Consider the following 21080-nt stretch of genomic DNA (forward strand, 5'->3'; position numbering starts at 1 on the left):
ATTGTTTTGAAACTCAAAATACTCGCTTTAATTGTTCAAGAAAATATATTTTAACATGCCCCATATAACACAAACAAGAGTTGACAAGGGTTTTACTATTCCCTAAAAATAGATTTCACTTCATTAGCCTTAAGAGGCTTTGACATTTATTAGCGTTTACATCTGTTCCCGGCAGCCAGACTTTACAAAGGAACTATTTCAATTAAAGTGCACAAGGGCAAGAGAAGATTTGGAGATTTATCCTTCTTTCACATAAGAAGCTTCTTAAAGTAGAATTCTAAAAAGTTCGCGAATCTTATAGCGTAAAGTTCAAATTTTCAAACAGAACGTCTGAATTTTAATAGTCACATAGCAATATATATCTAAAAGAACTCCAGTTCCTAAGCAGTTTCATGATTCACTCATGTGCAACGGAAGACCTCCTTCTAGAAAACTCTCATTTTAGTATGGGACATTTTTGAATCTGTAAAGTATTGGTATTAATCTACGAAGATATCTTTATCGAAAGAACGTGATAAGTTTAGTCACCTTGCTGCTGAACAGTTTTAATTCAAAATTTATCTTTGATCGAGTCATCAGCAGTGGATACTGATCCATGGACAGTATAAGCTAGTAAATAGTATAGTTATTTCATTGATCCGCTGTCTGTTAAATATTACGTCTTTTGATTTCTTTTAACAGTGGGCGATTGTCAGGTGTGGTAAAACATAATTACAATTTTCATGTTTGTTATGACAGCTATTATAGTCTTATTATTACGCAATTGACTTTCACCGAATAGAATTTACTTCAGCTTGCGAGCGAGAAGGCGAAAGATGAAGAACTGTCAGAGGGCATCCATGCAACTATGACCTGATGAGCTGCTAAATAGACACAAAATACACCCCTTCTCCGGATATTTTGTCATTCTAATCAGAGTCGTAAGATTTAAAACTTGTCAATCACGTTTTAAGCTTATCTACCTAAAACTGAATTCCCACGTGTGTTTTGGTTTATACGTTGCCCTAAGTGGGACTACTTTTTTTTCACATCACATATAACTGACCAAAGATACTGCTACTCTGTTGGTAGTAGAAGCGATATCTTATCGGAAATTATGGATTCATTAGTTCCTTTTGACAAACAAATCGACAATGGTACTTGTATGGCTGAAAATTTTTAATTTTTTTGTAAAATTTCATTTTCTCAAGCAGATAATATCAACGGTAAGAAAGTCACGTGCTATAAAAGACCGAATTTCGGGCTCTTTTTCCTAAAGGTTCGCAGAGCAGCCAGGTTGGCTTCAGCGCATGGGTCACGTGTCTTGATTACACCGCAATTGTATTTTAACTGTCAACAAATCGGCAAAACTAAGGAGACATAGCCAGTTAGAGTGTGATTAGCATCAACAAACACAAACCTACTTTTGAGAGACTAACTTGCATCGAACATGCTGCGCTCACTTCGAACGTGTCAAAACAAAGCTTGCCATATTGTTTCCTAGTTCTACCGAAAGTTTGCCCAAACACACCGCGGAGATAGAACAACTGTGCGGGCTCTACACAGACCGCAAACATGTCCTTGAACCGTGCTCTGTTCTGGCTCGTATATGGATCAACGTTGTTTTTTGGAGGTAAGTTTAACAAGCCTCTCTTATGTTCATATTAAGGCTTTATGGCGACCACGAGTGCAGCATTGTGAGCGAGCATTGAATACCTGCTGACTATGCTATATTACTTATCAATATTGCAATCAAAAAAATGAAAACTTTTTTAGGAGGTCTACAGAAGCTTACAGAGCACATTCGAAATTTTGTGTTGATTTCCATGCAGGTACTCTCATGATCTTATTAAGTCTAAAGCGTAAATGTTATAATACAAGGCTAAAGCATTTTGGATAATCATGTTTGGAATTTATAAAGCTTACTGGGTTTTAGAGGAAACATCTTTTTTCCGCCCAAATTAGATTAATAGATGCAGATTCGCTTCCTCTGATATGCGAGAAATGGAATTCTGTTTACATGGTGAAACAAAATTGCGCCCTACTCATTCTTTTTGTTAGTGGAAAAAATAGACAGCACTATCTTTTATATAACTTTAATTTTATACACATATAGTATCACTATTTGCATTAAAAAAGTAAGTGGGGTTTTCTATAGACATTCTGGGAATTGCGCCAGATGTTGAATGGACTTAACATTCCCTCCACGTTTATTTTGCCGAAAGAACAAAAAATATACTTACAAGAATGTACCGAAGTGAGCGTATTTATTTTTCCTCCTTGACGAAGATAATCAAATATTTATTTCTTGAATGCACTAAATAAGATAGAAGACCTGTTTGAGGGCATTGCCGCAAAGCGATTCGTGATTCGTGCTGTGTGCTCTAAAGAATCCCCGAGGAGCAACATCGATAATGCTAAGAAGAGACTTGAGGTAAAAGCTGGGATTAATTATATTCTAAACCAGTGTATTTTTATGAAGCTGGAGCTCGGTTTTTAGAGATAAGTATAAAATAATATCTCCCCACATCATGGGTTTTAATCACTGCATGCCTGAAAGCCCGTCGGCATGCGTCTACTAACTTACTGTGTTTTTTTTCATTGCCTGGAGGCTAAAAGAAGCGAAAAACGTGAAAAGTTTAATTCCTTTTAATCCCTCGTCACTGATATCCAAGAATAATGAATTGTAAATAAGATAGCCTTATGTTTGTGCACGTTATTGCAATTGGGCGATTAATGAAAGAAAAAAAAAAGAATCCTCAGAATATTCCCTGTATTCAACCCACTAATAAAGTGACTTGATTCGAGATATCGGGGAAGTATTTCTCTTTTGCAGTCGTGGGCGGAGAGCAGATTTATTGTTTTGTGAAAGAATCGTTAGGTAGTTATCAGTTCATATTTACCGCTGATAGCCAATCGGTTTGGGAGGGATGTTATTGGAAACAACCTTTGTGTCACGAACAATGAATCTTTCAAGCAAGGACTTTGTCTGGTATTTTTTCTCTATAATGTTTTGTCGTTTACAGTCAAGGTTGATGAGGCCATTCGCCACATTCGCACTTATATGTGAATTGTAGTTTAATCGAGGGTGGTATTTGTGTAGCACAACTGGACCGTCGGGTTCGTTTCTTTGTTTCCTCTGTAGATAAGCTTTCGCCTTAAAATAATTACCCATTCAATTAAAAATAATTTGTCTGTGATCCTGAAAGACAGCTTCATAAAGAATTTCGATTATCGAAAGACAAAGAGTAATTAACTCCGACCTCATGTACAAGAATGAATTCATATGCAAATCAAGTTAAGCTTTTTGGGCTCGTAAGGTAAACAAAAGCTTATTTCGGTCTCGTTTACTGACCCTTTCGCGTCTTGAACGTCATAACTCAAGCTAAGTGTATTTATGTTGAGTAATATATTGCTCTTGTAGCTAAATCTTATCTCAACTAAGTGGGAAAACTACATATTATCACTTTCGAATTAATTTTACGTAAACTGAGTTCAGTGCTTTTAATATGCCAGGGTCATAGAAATATGACTCATTACGAACTATAACAGGAAGTCGAGGGAAGCCTTTGAAAAAAAAATTTTTTTGAAGTATTTTGATTTAAAAGTAAAACAACTGGCTTTTCTTCAGAACAATACCAAAGTGTAATGGTTTAATAAATTATAAGAACGAACAAGCCATTGACTACAAAAAAGCCTAATTTCAGGGAAATACTGGTTGGGGCACTGGTTTACGTTAAATCGAAATCATTTTTGGCGTTCAAACACCTCTTACAGGTATTCCTGAGGCATATCTTCGTTTCAGAGAAATTTATGAAAAGAAAGAATGCAAACAAGCAATTAAAAAATCGCGGGATGTTTTCATTAGTTTCTGACCGCCTTCAACTTCCTTCTGGTGTTCATTGGTCGTAATTCTGGTAAAGAAAGGTTATTGATGTGTTAGTAATGTTACCGCCTATCAGTTATCAAGAGCAGAGGAAGTTGATAAAAGCCTCGGAAACTGCAATTCGTCGTAGAAATGACACATACAAACCGCGTTAAAAAGTCTATCTTCAGGAATATTCTAAGCTGCGAATAAAAACTGAATTCTTGCAGTTATTGCCCTTTTTTGACTTACAATATGGCAATAAATGTAAGACGATTATTTTAGAAAATATGTATTTGGTAAAGAGATGCCAAAAGCCATGGTAAAACAAGATTATTGATGTGGTAATAAACATTTTTTGCACCGGAATGTGGCTAGCCTCAGGCCAAAGAGGTTCATTGAGGTTGTCTACCGGTCATATTGGGCACTTTTATTATCCGGAATCAGTGTTAAAATAACATGATGTAGCACGATAAGGATGGGGAAATTCTGTCTTAAGATTTAAGGCATTGTATTAAAAAATGTCGAACTTCCGAAGAATTGTTCAAAAGGAAAAAAAAAATGAATAAAACCGGAGGCAAGGAGTCACCTCAATTCGAATACGGTGCTGGACTAAGAATGTTGGAAATTATTGTTGCTCTTGATTAAAATACGTCACCCCTCTTTCTTGCATGGTTAAAGGTCGTAACACAATCGGAAACCTGCCGATGCAACACGTAGCTGCGACAAACCACTCCATGAGTACCGGTCGGGCAACAAGTCCGTGTAAAATACGTTGCGGTGGCACATCCTAGCGACAAATCTCTTCGCTTGTCCTGAAGAACTTTTGTGAAAAACTTTGTCTCACGCGACAGAATTTTGTCTTCACGGCGACAAACTGCAAAAAATCAAATCAGTTTGAATTTATGTCCCAATGTCGCGACGACAAAATTCTGTCATAGAGACAATTGTTTTCTGCAAAAATTCTCCAGTGAAAACGACGCAATTCATCGCTGCGACGTGTTTCAGCCAACAGTGTCGCGTGCATGGGTGTGTTTCTCCTTTGACCTAAATGTGGCGTTCCAAACCAAGATTAGCTTTTGTTATTTTGTTGTCTTGGCCGGTGTCCTTTTCAGGCGGCTGATAAATCGATCGATATTTTATTAACAGTCAAATCGCAGCTACATGCCGATCCTAGAAAAGTTTAAGTTGAAAGCAAAAAGGCGAAGATTTCCAGTCAAAGCACTTCTTACACAAAATGTTTTTCAGAAAAACGAAGACATTATAATGTTCTTATGTATAATGCATGTACGTGATATAGTATTGTACCTTATGAAAATCGTTTTCTATTTTGGACGTCTTTGTCGTCTTTGAGTGGAGATCCGGAGTAGTTGCTAAAGAAGTATTTGTTAATGGCACTAATTGCCTTTTGAATGCTCGTTGTTTTAAAAATTAGTATGAGTGAAATGTCTGACTAGTCTGGAGGTAGCTCTAAAATTAATCTTGAGAAGGAACACGAACAGACTAAGAACAAATTTATAGATCGATCGAAGTGCCGGGTAATTTTATTTTCTTCACAATTTAGCACCTAAAAGCCACGTTTAGAGTCGGTATTCGTCCTCTTGTCCTCGTCTGTTTTATCGCTGAAAATATATACAGTGTAGGCAAAGAGCCTCATCCAGCTGCCATCATGAACCAATTTAGCTGCCCACTTCTTGTTTGACGCTTTATAATACTTCCTTTAAGCCGTTTTTGGCCTTAAAGCAGGAGGAAATTGAATGGCTAAGACTGGTTTTGGTAATGTTTTCTTAGATGTAGCTTATTCTTTGCTATTGAAGAAGTGCTCCGAATGACACAGGAAAAGGAAAATTAAGAACATTACGCAAGTCGTGACCACCACCGCACATCTGAATTGCCTCTTGATGAGCAAAAAAGCCCGTATTAAACCTGACAAAATTCTAAGGAGTGGTAAATACATGGCACGCTCAAAAATTCGTTAGATTAGTTTGCCAATGAGGATTACTGTGTAGAAGTGATTGTATGGGATCAGATCATACGCGACTCAGTCCAGAGGACCGTTCTTGAAGCTAGCAAGGCTTACTCTCTGGATAAAGAATCATTTTAATCACAACAATTTCATAAGTAGAATCAGCCGCACTCAAAACAAAAAAAACTTCAGGTACTCGTTTCTCCTAAGGACAAACCACGCAAACGTATGCAGTTTGATCGACTGTCAACACTGCACTCCAGGCGAGGCTGAGCCAAACTGACCAGCACAATAACTCAGCTTACAAAAAATAATTTAATTGAAATTATTTGCTTAGCATACACTATCACTGAAATGCTTTATTTACTATTGCCACTTCACGAATATTACGACAAATTTTCTCAAATAGTACTGTGTAATGTATAACCTCTTTCTTGTCCTTTTTTTTTCCTGACAAGGTACCAATGCGGTGAAGTCAAAATACGCATGTGAGAATAAAAAGTTGAGACTGGAATGCCAAGATCCCTTGACGATCCGAATATACACGGCAAAATTCGGACGCCTGGAGGCTGGAAACGCCATCTGTCCACATAAAAACATTAGTAATCTGAACTGCCAGGCGCCAAATACGCGGGATAAAATGATTGAGAGGTGCACGCACAGACGCAAGTGTACAGTCAGAGCAAATAGCACATATTTTGGGGATCCATGCCCCGAGACTTACAAGTACCTGGACGTTATATATGGTTGTGGTGAGTATTAATTTTGTTTTCTACTCGTCTAATCTCAGAAGTTTATATAAACGCAGGTAAAAAACAGAATAACAATGTGTCGTACTCTCTTTTTGGGGCCAAATGCACACCATGGGTTGAACCCTGGTGGCCAAAAATCCAAGTGAAAGAATGGAATTACGATTAAATTTTGTTTTAGGGTGTTTCATATTTTTTTGATTATGTGAGTTAATATTCCGATCCAATGCAAGGTTATTCGTCAAAGCGTTAGTGGTTTCGGTTCCATTTCTCGGTCTCCTCTGTATGATCATTTGGTATTACTAACAATAAAATGGCAAACCGAAAGTCAGGCACAATACTGAACTTGTACGATACCTTATGTTTCTAACCATTCTGATAAATGAAAACGAAGGAAAAAAGATGCAAATATAATCTTCTGGGCTAGACTCTTTTCTCGTACTTTTATTCGAGTACTGTGCCATCTGGATCAGGCGCGTAGCTGAGGTTTGAGAAGGGGTGTTTGTACTGATGCGAATATTTCTTAACAGCGTGAAATACTGCGAGCGTCAAAGTTCGAACCTCTAGGACTTTCTTGGGGCAATTTGCTCTCCCACAAAATGTTGAAATCTAGAAACCTGGAAATGCTATTTTCAGTAGTCTCCACGTGAATATTTCAAACTCGATCAAGTCTAAAACAACAGGTATTTTTAGTCGTAACAACAATATTTCCGTTTGACTTGGAACATTCATACATAGTGATACATACCGGCTAAGTATACGAAACGTTTTACAAAACTTGACGTGTGCTGCAAGGTATCTCAGACCAAAAGCTTAAGGTCTCGGTAAAGGAAAACGAGACGCCCACAGAAAAAAATTCTAGTCGCGCAAGTATTTTCGCTACAAAGGCCAGTTATATATCAAATTAAAGCTAAAAGACTAAATTACCTCATAAAAGATTTTATTTTATCGAATTTTTAAAGGCGCTTAAGTTTTTTGCTCCCGAACTCAGGGGTATCGACTTTACTGCTGAAGCTCCAGCCCTTTAGCCCCAGCGCGTTGTTAAATATTCACTTCCTTTTTATTGCATCTGATTGACAGATAAAAGACCTAAAAAAAGGTGTGAGGAATTTTCCGATTTCCCTTTGTAACTCATTTTATGTCAGTTTTTTTTTGCGTAAATCGCGCTCGAGATTCGACTTTTTAGTTTGAATGCAATAATTCCGCTAATACGAGACATATGCAAATTTCCTCACACCCTTTTTTAGGTCTCTGATCTGTCAATCAGATGCAGTAAAAAGGAAGTGAATATTTAACAACGCGAAAGGGCTGGAGCTTCAGCAGTAATGTCGATACCCCTGAGTTCGAGAGCAAAAAACTTCAGCGCCTTTTGAAATTCGATAATATAAAATCTTTTATGAGGTAATTTAGTCTTTTAGCTTTAATTTAATATATAACTGGCCTTTGTAGCGAAAATACTCGCGCGACTAGAATTTTTTTCTGTGGGCACCTCGTTTTCCTTTACCGACACCTTAAGCCCCTAGTTCCCCGGCTCCGCTGTCTTTGTACTGAAGGCGGCATCAATCGTCATTATGTATTAAACACGTATCACCTCGGTCCCCCAAAATCGTATTTCCCGCCTTTCGCCTTTCGAGACTCCATTTGTCAAATCCGGAACGCTTGTTTAGGAAATACAGTATATGGTGGGATTAGTTTGACTACATATAATACTAGGTCATTAGGATATGCTGGGGCCTGAGCATTGGCTACTTAATTATCAACTCACAACAGGACTATTTCGTTTCGTAAAGCAAACTTTGCAATTGCATCATCCTCGGGTGGAGGCCTTCAAATAAATTGACAACTTTGTCAAGATCGATAGGCATATCGTTCTTGATATGCAAGATAGCCAGTGAGGAGAGCCTACTCTAGCCAATGGTACATCTCATGTAATTGTTTAGCCTTCTCATTGTGCTGATTGAACGCTCGCACTTGCACCATGAAAATCCTCCATCTTTGACCAGCAAAGGGGGTTCGTTCGAACCCCTCGGACTTCCCCTCCTACGCGCCTGCTGGATATTCTTGTTGTCAGTGCTGAGCGCATTGCGTTCGGAGGCGTTCACTGGGTATCAAAACGTCCTCCCTTCTCCTTATCCTTCGTGCTTCGAGTTCGCGCTTACTTGCCACACTTTTATCCTTTTCACTTGGGCGGATCCTAACTTTGTTTCAGTCTAGTCGGGTGAGCTAATTTATTTGACATAATAAAGAAATTCTTCGGTGATCCCACAAGAATTTATTTCATCGACAGTTTGGGACCCAACGAAGCCAACGAGAACGACAAGCCATGCAACGAGAGTCACCAAAACGATAGCAGCAACAAGAAGCACATCCACGTTTCAAACTTCACTAAACACGACAAGTAACAGCATAAACGTGAATATCTCAGCCACTAGAACCTGGATAGCAAGAGTGACCACCAGAGGCTCTGTGACCACAGCTTCACCTCCAAAGCCTGCAAAGAAACCAAAAGACAAGGCATCAGGTAGCAGAGGTGAGAAGGAGGGCATTTTGTCCCTGCTGAGATCTCTGTACCTCACATACAGGTTTATCAAAGGTACGCGGTGAAGGAACCTGAGCTCTAGCGTTGTGGTCACGTGAGTCAAGTCGAACGTAATGACACACGACATAATTCTTACTTTGATTTTAACATTTACCCATTCCTGTAGATTCATTCTCTAGACAAGAAAGTAATTCTAAAATGCGTTGCATTTATCATCCGTTCCAATTTGTAAACAGTTTCTCATCATAACATCTTACGTTGCCCAAGGCGAAAGAGTTTGTATTCAATTTGAGCGGAGAAACACAATTTCCCTATAACGTTTCTATTTTCTACCAGTAAACTAGGAACCTATCGATCATTTCCCCCCCTAATCTAAAGCAAAGAAAGATTTAAACAACATTTTCCCTTTAAAGTTTTTTTAACGTTCATTCACTTACAGTGTATGAATGCGTGTGCATTCATATTATTGAGCGTGTTGGGAAAGGGTAAGAGTAAGAAACTCACGTGACTGTCACGTCAGAGCCAGGGTGGCACTGTAGAGTCATTGTTCTCCATTATCAGCGAAAATTTATGATGCTGTTCTTCTCAATCCACAATGTTTTTTCTGTAAGCCATGAAACAGACAGTTTTGTGTTTTGTTAAATGACCTATAAACTAAGTTAACAAAAGCAGACAACTTTTTTTTAAAATGAATTATAAAATTAACTAAAGAATTATCTTATGAAAATAAAAAAATGACTATACCAAAAAAATTAAAATAATAAATCGTCGATGATAAGAGTCACCAAAAAAATTAAGACAAAATTCGCTTCTGAGTTCTAAATGAATGTACGGTGAGGAAATTAAGACTTGATTGACGTGGTTATCATTGTTTTGGACAAAGCGCTTCATTTCTCGATCAGGTAATTTTTACCGTTCATAAATAGTAAAGAACTTAGACTAGAAATGTACAGTTTTTGTTAAAAATATGGAGTTTCACTGCAAATAAAAATATTTAAGTATCAAACTGTATTCGAGTCCTGACATAATTCACAAAATATTCCTTATTAATAAATGAAACTGAAATTGGGTTAACGAAATCATACCACTAAACAACTGTGAAGAAAACAAGATGAGATTTTCTACTGTGCCACGTTCCCGCGACTGAGGTAAACTGTTTTAAGGGGATAATGTTAAAAGAAACCATTAGGACGCTAAAAGACATATAGAAATTGATTTATTTTGTATTTGTAAGACAGTGAAAAATCGTGCTGCTGTCCAGTTTAAAAGTAAATTGTTCCGGGTACTTAAAATGCGTCTATTTCCTAAAGGTTTCTTAATTAAAATTTATTCTCACCTAAAATAATTTAATCGTAAAAATACTTCATATCCTAACTATTAAAAAGACAGATAACAGGAAAAAAGGTTCAAGAAGAACGATATCTTACGTCTTAAATATTTCTCTTTTGTGACTGGTATCCTGATGAATTAAAAGCAGACGAAGCAAACAAAAGAGAACGAAAAAGAATAGAAGGAAAGTTTTGGGCTTTTTTAAAAGGGTAATAAACTTTAAATCTAACAATCGTCACCACCATCTTCATCTCATTTTCATTGTTTCACGGCCACCACTACACACACATCTTAACGATCAGGACGGCACTACCGCCACCACCACCACCATTACCATTATATTTTTATTTTGTTTCTGGCATTCTTGCCACCAACTTTAAAGTCTATAGCCTGCCTGCAGTTTTAAGAGTGTTAAATCTTTGAAAGAGATCTTCTCGTTAGAGCAATATGAAAATGGGTTTTCAAAGGTTTCACGCTAATGAAGGTGTCTGGCCTGTTATCTTGCGAGTAAGCTCTCACAGGGGAACATTACGTCAGCGTCTGATTAAACGAGCCTAGGAGCCTAGGCTCCTGGCCAATCAGCATTTCGCATCCCATTCTGGGATGCAGATATTCAAATTTAAGAAACGTGAGTGCAAGCTGTTCTTCACCTGCCCTTCCCTACCCCCGTTCCCCCCGAGAGCCCCAGAAGAGCTTTCTCGCAGGCTATGAAAATTCAGTAAACTATTTCACAAGACAAGGTCACCTTTAACCTGGCCTGTATTCAATTATGACCAGTGCACTGAGCACACAACTCTTAATTTTTTTTGGCCTATTTGGTCAGAGCCACGTTTCCTTTGTTGTACGACCACCACAACCACCAAGACTGCCAAGGCCACAAAAATGCTAACGTACAATTCCACTTTTCTAGTTCAACGATTTCTCTAAACTATTTTATCATTGGTATACTTACCCATTCATTTGTTTATCTTATTGCTTGAACACAGATAACCCGCGTGATACCCTTGTTGTATTCTTGTCAGTAGTAGCCGGAGGCACGATTGGATTGCTGTCCTTGCTATTAACAATGTACGTTGCTAAAAGCTTCCGAAAGAAAAGGAAGCTTGCTAAGGAAAGGAAGAAGGCTAACCAAGGGAAAGATGGAAGCAAGATAAAGAGTGTTACCATAGAAATACAGGGGAATGACGAGGAAACGAAAGAAATCAACATCAATCCAGGAGATATTATTATTATTGACCATAATGATGCCAATCAATCGGGCAGCGAGGACCTTGGTTACCTTTCGGAAATAGTCCGATTTTATAATAGCCAAAACATCGGGAGTGACGATCAAATATCGATAAGAAAACCATTATCCTCTTGTGATAGTCCATCAGTGATATCAACGACTGAGAGTAGAGACAGTAAATATGATTCTTCTGGAATCAACGTCAAACAGTGTACTTGCCAACAAGGGCCGTTACTGCGCCCATCCTCCCCGGTTGAAGAAGAAAGGTAGAGAGTTATTAGAACGCGTTACAAGTAAGCTTGGCAGCTATTCGGTGAAGGCTTCTTAGAAAAGGAAACGGTAAAGGAAAAGATTTCTTATGCTCTTGAATGACGCAGGACCACCAGTCATATAGCAGACGACACAGCAGACTAGGTAGCGGTCATTATGAGATGCCAGTTGCAGCACAAGTTTTACCTGGCATTCGGCAATCCATGAGTTGATTGAATATGCGTCCAGAGGTGAAGAATTTGTAAGGAATTTTATTCCGTGAAATTTGTCTTGATCACGGAAATGGCCTTAAAATCTTTATAACAACACGACTAAGGTCAAATGAGGCTTGCCATCCTCTAGTCCTCTCACCTCTTCCTCCCAACCGAAACAGTGCCAGGTAAACGTCGGGGAATTACCGCAGTTTATTGTTATGTTCTACAGCATGGCATGAGGAGCTTCATGATCTTCCTACTCTACTTGCACGGTTCTTGGTCAACAATTCTAAATTTGTGGTCGATAAGCAGTCCACTCATGTCTGCTGCTGGTGGAGTCACCAGCTCGGTGCAGAATTGCAATTTTCTTGATCAAACGTTTGTTGATATCAATCAGTCACCTCCCTCAGAAATCTTCACGTTTTATTAACATACACCTCACCTCACTGATACATGCACGTGACTTTGTAATTAACACTGCATATTCATTTTTTTTCCTTGGGATTTTTAAGGGTGACCAGACCTTTCTTTGGCAGGTGAATACTGCATTTCATAATACGATAACTTTGCTGCAATAAACATACAAGATTTTGACATTTACCTAAATGGCTTAAGTTCATACAACATTTTTCTCGACTATCTAGTCTGGTCATACATCTCTGGCAGACCTGGGTATTAGCACCTGTATGTATTTGTACGAATATTTTAATACGCATGAATTACTTGGAAAAATATACCTTCACAATACCTGTCTGCACTGTAATAGCGTAGAGAACTAACGTGGGGGGAGGGTGGGGGGTGGCATGGCAGTAAGCGACCTGCTTTACCAAATACACCACTTGCACATCTCCCATAATGCACCTTATTTGCCCCCCAGAATTTTGCCCAACCTTTGTTTTTCTTTTCTCCTGCGTACTACAGCAGTCCCAAGAGAAATTGAAAACAATGCTTATGCAAAATTTTGGGGGGCAAATAAATGGGAGATGTGCAAGAGGCGTGTTCAAAAATACTGCGGATACTCCTACCAAGGTGATAGGGTTCATATTGAATGACACAGATGTAATTTACGGAGAGGCTGGGGAGATGAGAATGAATTTATGATAACCATTGCAGGAGCCTCTGTGGAGGAAAGAGACTAACACCAGAATGCTACTTCAATTTGAGCGATGGATTGACACCTTCTTATTAAACGTTTAATTGGTTGGTTTAGCTAAATCAAAAACCAACCATATTATTTATGTAGACGTTGAAACAATATTGTCTTGTTTTTGCACTCTTTTCGTGTTAATAGACCGCCATTTTCACGATGACAACATTTGACCACAACTACCAGAATTCATTTGGATTTTGTTTTCTTATTAAGATTTGTCAACTCCATTAGCACTAATTTGTACAAGAGAACACTAAACTGAAGGATTCTGATAGTCGCAGTTAAATTTCGTAATTGTGCTATTTTCTTATTGCAGCACTTGTGTAGAATCATAATTTTACCCAGATAAATCGGTTGTTATAATCTTTTATGGTACAATTTATACGTCTTCAGAATGCAGCTTCAGAAAAATACAATTATCACTTAATCAGTGTAATTTGATTTCTTAGAACACTTTCTTCTTTTTTTTTGGATGGTTGATGGTTTGGTATCCATTGCTAAAAAGTGTAGATATCAAATAAAAGTCCAAGCATTGCTTTCTTTTAGAGTCATATAAATATAGTTAGTAGAGCTTCCATTTAACTTCATTGTCTATCCTTGTGGGATCGGTTAAAGGGAGAGAGTTGTTGTTTAAAACAGTCGTGATTTTGTAACTTTGCTAGTGCGTATAGCATTGCCCGCCAACTTCTGTTAAGCGAGTTCAACGAATTGCTGAGGGGTGGCAAAACCATGCCTGGCTCGAGCCTGGCATAACATGTAGATCGGATGCAAAAGATGACTTGAAAAGTGGACTTGTGTAATAACCATTTAAATCATATATCCAACACTACAGTACATAATAACGGTTTTGAAAATGTAAATAGATGGTTATTTTTATGGAAATAAAACTTACTGTTAACATGCAAACACTGTACGTTGACTTTGGATTTAAGGGGAAATCAACGTTCAGAAGCACCCAACGACGGTTTCATTGAATTTGTATCTGTTCGCTCATCTTAGGGAACTTGAGTCTTGCCTTCAGTACTAGGGCTTCAATATTATTTTCCCGAACATTTTAGATGCAATTTAACATATTAGGAAAGAGAAGATGTCGCTGATTCCCGGCTTTCTACATCACAATTGTGAATCTGAAATATGTAAGTTTCTTTGAAATGTAGCCTAGCCTGGGGAATGAAATGTGAAAAATTAAACTTCAGAAAATCGTAAGGAATTTATTAGATAAGCTTCGAAAATTGTAGTGATCGAAACGGTCATCTAGAAATTTTTAGCCGTTCTCAAGAAATAGAAAATTCTAGGCAATATTTGCTTCTCCGAACAGCCATTTTACGTAAAACAGTCGTTGGCTGCCCCTAAACGTTTATATGTAGATATTTTTGTGGGGTAATACACCTAAGATCAACAGCAGGCCAACCAAGTTGTGATTAACCACACTGGTTTTCAATACATTGATTTATGTACAATCCTTTGAGCGCTAACTCTACAACTAAAAACGGAGTTTAATAATAAGTCTAGGGTATTTGGCTAATGTTGCCGGAGAAGTTGGGCTTCTCAATAATATCATTAAAGAATTACATCGGGGCAAACACATTGATGACATGGCAAGAAACCTTCAATTTGCCTAGAATATCTATTTCCTTCATACTTAAAAAAATTCACCAATCTAAACCGGTCGGTAGGACGATAATTAGGGAGCCGTTTAGACTGGTACTCAATGAATTCTTTGTTCATAAGATCACTTCATTCAATTTGAAGTTGAATACTGGTTACCAACGTCGTGCTGAGTGCGGAGATACCAGTGATGTATGCCGTGCTAACATTACATTCTTTGAGTTCTCGCTGTTGTCTGAGGAGGGTGTTCGCAAACTAGCCTTAGCGAATAAGAAATCGTGCGCTCAACTTACTCATTTTCATAAAATTGACGTTTCGTATGCTACTCAACACACATTTTCAAAAGTACCCCTACAATTTTGAAAACTAAACGGAGGCTTCATGATAGAAAAAATTGGCATTTTGAGGCCCTTGCTAAAAATGACCACACATCAGCCATCGCTGACAATTTCAACACCAATGGACACAACATCAAGTGAAATCATTTTGATATCTTAGCGTCAAAACTGATTTATCACAGTGTAAAATCAAAGAAACATTGCTTACATAAGAAGTGAACCCAGCTTTCAATGTAAACGTCGGTAGCGAGAAGCTGATGCATTATTTAATTAACATTTTTTTATAGATTAGCTGTTAAGTTTTGTACTTAATTTCGGTCCCAGTCCCTTTTCGCTAGTATATAAGTACAGTTTTCAAAATTGTAACGGTACTTTTAAAAATGTATGTTGAGTAGCCTACGAAACGTCAAGTTTATAAAAATGAGTAAGTTGAATATGTTTATCACCGCTATTTGTGTTCTATTTCTTATCAAGCTATGATGGCCAAGAACATGGATAAGGGTCTTGTGACAAGTCACTTCTTGTGTTATCGAACAAAGCGTCGCATTCGACACGGTCGATCATGGCAACCTGCTCTCAAGGTTGCAGTCACTGTTGGGCTTACGTGGTTATGCGCTTTCCTTGTTTCAATCTTACCCGAGAGGGAAGAGCGCAGCGTCTTTCTGTAAACGGCACTCTCTCAAACATTTACTTCAGAATACAGTGTTCCACACGGCTGATGTTTAGGTCAACTTTTATTTACGATTTATACTGGCAAGCTGTTTGAGGTCCTACGTTCGCACTTCCCTTCTGAGCATGCCTATGCTGATGACACGCAGCTAAATAAATATGTCATTCAGACCATGTGATAGCCTGAGCGAAATCGAAGCCGTGACTGCGTTAGAGAACTGCATTCTTGATGTGCGAGCTTAGATGACAGAGGATTTGTTATGGTTAAATTATGAAAAGACGGAGTTTCTATTGGTTGGCAGTCGTCAACAGCTGGCTAAGGTGTCTATGAACAGCATCAAGGTTGGCGAAGCTAATGTGACTCCTGTGTCTTCCGCAAGGAATCTGGGTGCTTGGTTGGACTCCCACCTGGATATGTCTACTCACGTATCCAAAACTTGCGGCAGCGGATGCTACTCGTCGTATCAGGAAGTTCCTCTCAAGGGAGCATACTGGACAGCTGGTTCATGCCTTCATCACCAGTCGATTGGACTACTGTAATAGGCCGCTTTACAGCGTTCTCGATTGTCAGATAATGAAACTGCAACGCGTAATGAACACAAATGCTAGGCTTATTTACTGCGCCCGTAAGTTTTGTCATATCACCCCAATTCGTGTAGAGCTGCACAGGTTGCCAGTGCGTAGGTGCATTAAATTTAAAATTTCTCTTATTGTCTATAAAGTTACATGCATCAAGATTCTAAGTGCTTAACATCTTTCTGATTTAATAGCAGTTTTACCGTCTTCAAACTATGATTTACTTCATATTATCATAGCAACACTGTTTTTAGTGAGAAGCACAGAGAAGAAGAAAACAATGGGTGACTGCTTGTTCGAGAACGCAGCACCAATATTATGGAATAGTTTTCCTTTATCACTTAGAAAAGCAGGTACTATCAACAAATTAAGAGATCACTTAAAAAAAGATGATGATAGATCATAAATGAAGACAGCCGTTCCTTTTCATTCCACAGCTCATAGGAGGGTCCTACCGACAAGAAAACAAGAGACATAACTCCTAGTATCATCACATCAGCGAGGTTCTTGTTCGTAACTAAGAACGAAACTTTTCTTGCGAAGCCTCTTCTCCCGCACACAACCATGTAAGCGCTGAACATTGCTATTACTTGAGCTTGGGATGGAGGGGATGTAGTGTTGTTGTTAGAGCTTTTGATAACTGAACTGTTCTCCATTTTCTGCCGCCGCTTATGAAACGTCCGGAATAGAGTTCACAGCTGTGCATCAGAGGACCTTTTTGAGAATCAGTATTTTTATGCATAATTTCAATCTGCATATCAACATCAAACCTACTTGTCACAAAAAGATTACGATTAATAAAATCTCCCGCCTAGCCTGCGAACGTGAACCCTCTCGCCTTTTTCTTCAGTTCTGCACTCATTCCAAACACAACCGGCTTGGCTGTCCCGCCACTTTTTTTGTATGCAGTCTTCAAAATGATATCAGTGACAGAGGATTGTGAGAGTCAACAATGGAATATATTTTTTTGCGTATTCTGGCTATCATTTTTAGTTAGTAGTTTGGCTATTTTGTCTGTACATTGTTGTGAACTCTGTCGCCATTTTCTTCAGTTCTGCACTCATTCTAAACCCAACCGGCTTGGCTGTCCCGCCACTTTTCTTGTGTAACGTCTTCAAAATGACGTCAGTGACAGAGGATTGTGACAGTCAAAGATGGAATAATTGATAGCATCTTCCAAATTTGGTTAGCGCTGACAGGTTGTGAAAAATAAACAGGTGAGGCAAACTGATTGACGGAGAAATATTTTGATACTTACTCCCTCAGTAACGTCTATGCTGAGAGGAGAAAACGACTCGAAGCAATCGGATGAAATTCAGGCTACCCTTGCCTCACTTTGTAAAAAAAAAACTGTATATCACCGTAACACAATGACATTCGTCCCGATTACTATACGATAGACGACAACGTAGTTGATAAAAATAACCTTGAAGTTTTTTGGCTTTTTTTCCCAGTTTTTTTTAAAAATGTTTTTGAACAGTAATGAAGAATTGCTCATTTATCAAGACTTGGTCAAAAATTGAATGTCCCAGTGTAACTTTAATTTGTGATTTCAGTTTTATTGACATTAAAAAGCTGATGCAAATTTCACAACGATTCAAAACAACTAATTAAGCAACAATAGTATTGATTATGAATCCTATTTATGAACTTAGACTGAAATGCAAGACTAATAAAAAACGGCTAAAATTGGTTCTGACAACTAAATTCTATAATTACCCAACCTCACACATTAAAGAAATACCCTCAAAAGCAAAAACCAACAGTAAATGAATTCTATCACCTGACGGCCTCACTTTATAATCATAATGTCATTCTTTTTCGATCAGATACTAACAAAGGAAAAGGTACTGATCAATATTAATACGCCAAGTAAAGATTCAAGTGCTTATATTTTTCTACTGTTCAAATACGGCTTAAAATAATAATAATAATAAGTATGTCACGGTATTAACAGAAGGAAATTGTAAAAGCAGTCCATTAGATGAGACGGGTAAACGAGCCGGGTGGTATTTGAGAAGGAGTGAAGACAAATAGTAAGGAGCTAACTCATTTAAAATTTTAGATGTTAAAAGCAGTGTTTTAAAATTGATGCGTGCACCAATAGAAGGCTAGTCCAAGTCTTTCACGACAGGAGTTACATGGTCAGATCTTCTTACTCCTGAAACCAAGTATGGGGCACAATTCTTAACACGTTGCAGCTTGTCTATTTCTCGCTTACGTAAGCCACGATATAAACTGTTACAATAATCCAAACGAGACATAAAAAAGCATTGACCATCATGTTAAGGTGATCCTTGCTCAGATACTTCCTCAAGCTGTCAATAAATCGAATCGCCAGCATAGCCTTTTTGCATGTTCCATTAATATGATGACTAACATTGAACTCTCTATCTAGGATGACACCAAGATTACAGAGTCGGTCTGATGGTTGTACTCTGGCGTTGCCAATCAAAAAATCACTAAGAATTGGGTTCTCGACAAAACGAGACCTAAAACTGAGTGACCTCTGTTTTACTAGGATTGCACACTAATTTATTGATGGTGTTCAATTCTATAACTTCACTAATACACTTCTGAAGGGTGTTTAAGGCAGGACGTTGATAAAGAGGATCAACAGTAATGTAAGTTGAGAATCATCTGCATAGAACATACAGTCTAGGTTATGAGCAGAGATTATGTCTTGAATAAAGAGTAAACAAGAAAGGACCGAGTATCGAACCTTGTAGAACTCCAAATTCTAATCTGCGACCGCTAGATAATGTGTTACCAATGACAACAGGCTGTGTTCGACTAGCAAGATAAGAAGAAAACCATCTTAGCACTGTGTGGGAAAAACCGAAGTAACTACTCAGTCTATACAAAAGTATAGTATGCATGGTCTAGGGTTTCAAATGCGGCTGAGAGATCAAGCATGACAAAACAACATCTTGCCGACCATCAATAGTCCTAAGAACGTCATTCATTCGACTTTCAGAAGGGCCGTCTCGGTGAAGTGATGTTTACGGTTATCACACTCGCTGCTGCTATTTACTGAAACAGTTGTTCCTTTATGAAACGAATAGTCCATAGTGTATTATTTAATATATATCAATAATGTATATAAAACGGGCAGTTTGGTCATAACTTAGTGTCCATTGTCTTTTGTTCGAAGGTCTGCTGTACTTGACTTAAATCAGGATGTAACGTTTTCAGCTGCAACCCAGGCGTCAAAACGGCAGCCATATTTTCCTTTCTTTCTTTAAGTGGCCTATTTATTACGGCCTGGCGTCGTGAACAGCACGAAATAAGTGTTTGTCTAAACTCAGGGATTCTTAATGCATAGACAAGTGGATTTAAAATGGAGTTGGAAAGATTAAGAATATTTATGATATCTACAAACAATGTTGCGATATCGAACCGCTGGATAGCAGTCAGATAGTTAACAATGAGTAAAGGAAGCCAGGAAAGAACAGAAATGGCGGATACAAACAGCAAAGTCTTTGTCAAGCGTTGGTTTTGGGATGCTGCTCGGTTTTGCTGTAGTAAAGCTTTATTTCTCTTTCGAACTTTTCTCCATATACTGATGTTACATACACAAACGATGAACAGGAAACTTAAGGGGAATGACATCCAAGACAAGGCAGCTGCCTTATATGACCCTAGGTAGCGAGAAACGAGAAAGACAGTTGAAACAAGGATAGCCAGAAACCAGACCATAAAAATAACAATGCCATACGCTCGTGTTGTCAATGTTTTGTGTTTAAGTGGCCAATAGACGGCATAAAATCTTTCACAGGATATAAAAGCTGCTGAAATTAGCGAGGACTGTGAGAAGGTAGTATCAAGAAAATGAGTAGAATAAACCATGGCGGCATTTGTCTTTGCAGTCCACAACAGATAATAGCTTCCTCCCCACAAATAAACATACAAAGGCAGAGACACAGCTCCTAACATCACATCAGCGAGGGCCATGTTCATAACTAAGAACAAACTTTTCTTGCGAAGCTTCTTCTCCCGTGCAAAGAGAATTATTACCAGCATGTTTCCGATGACAATTATGGCACTTTCAAACATAAAGGCTGTAACCACTGCTCTTCCTTGTGCTTTTGATGGAGTGTCCATCATCGTAGGGGATGTAAAAGTGTTGGTAGAGCTTCTGGTGACCGAGTTGTTTTCCATCTTATTTCTTCTGCCTTCGTGTGAGAGAGTAGCGCGCTAAATGGCGCTGTCTGTCTCGACACAGATGCATTGAAGCACCAGGTGAATAATTTTTCCCTTTAATAACAGTCGATCAATTTTATGCAAACATTGTAGTCTGCTAATTATTGTCAATTTTGCTCGTCGCCAGGGTTATGGGCTCCTGTGTACTTTCGTCGCCAAAGTAGTTACGATTAACAAAAATACCCGCATATTTAGTTTGAGGACCCGAGGGAAGTTTCCCATGACAATTATAGCACTTTCAAACAGAAAGACGGTAACCACTGCTATTCCTTGTTCTTTGGATGGAGTGTCCGTCATCGTAGGGGATGTAGAAGTGTTGGTAGAGCTTCTGGTGACCGAGTTGTTTTCCATCTTATTTCCTTTGCCTCTGTGTTAGAAACTAGTGTGCGATGGCGTTGTCTGTCTCGACACGGATGC

At 38.4% G+C, this 21080-nt stretch overlaps 2 protein-coding genes across 3 annotated transcripts; one reads left to right on the forward strand and one right to left on the reverse strand.

Annotated features, from left to right (window-relative positions):
- Positions 1-1356: 1356 nt before the first annotated feature.
- LOC140949177 (uncharacterized) lies at positions 1357-14175 on the forward strand. Of its 2 annotated transcripts, none has more exons than XM_073398408.1 (4): positions 1357-1612; positions 6269-6562; positions 8847-9152; positions 11414-14175. In XM_073398408.1, the coding sequence occupies exons 1-4, from the start codon at positions 1555-1557 to the stop codon at positions 11923-11925; spliced, it is 1170 nt and encodes a 389-aa protein (XP_073254509.1). In that variant the 5' UTR covers positions 1357-1554; the 3' UTR covers positions 11926-14175. The 2 variants fall into 2 exon arrangements, with proteins under 2 accessions (XP_073254509.1, XP_073254516.1); XM_073398415.1 differs by having other exon boundaries at positions 8847-9089.
- A 5405-nt stretch (positions 14176-19580) lies between these two features.
- LOC140928860 (trace amine-associated receptor 13c-like) lies at positions 19581-20621 on the reverse strand. Its single transcript, XM_073378668.1, has one exon. It carries the CDS (start codon positions 20619-20621, stop codon positions 19581-19583), a length of 1041 nt encoding a protein of 346 aa, XP_073234769.1.
- Between the last annotated feature and the right edge of the window lie 459 nt (positions 20622-21080).

The sequence above is a fragment of the Porites lutea genome, chromosome 1 (assembly GCF_958299795.1).
Source record: "Porites lutea chromosome 1, jaPorLute2.1, whole genome shotgun sequence".
Lineage (NCBI taxonomy): Eukaryota > Metazoa > Cnidaria > Anthozoa > Scleractinia > Poritidae > Porites > Porites lutea.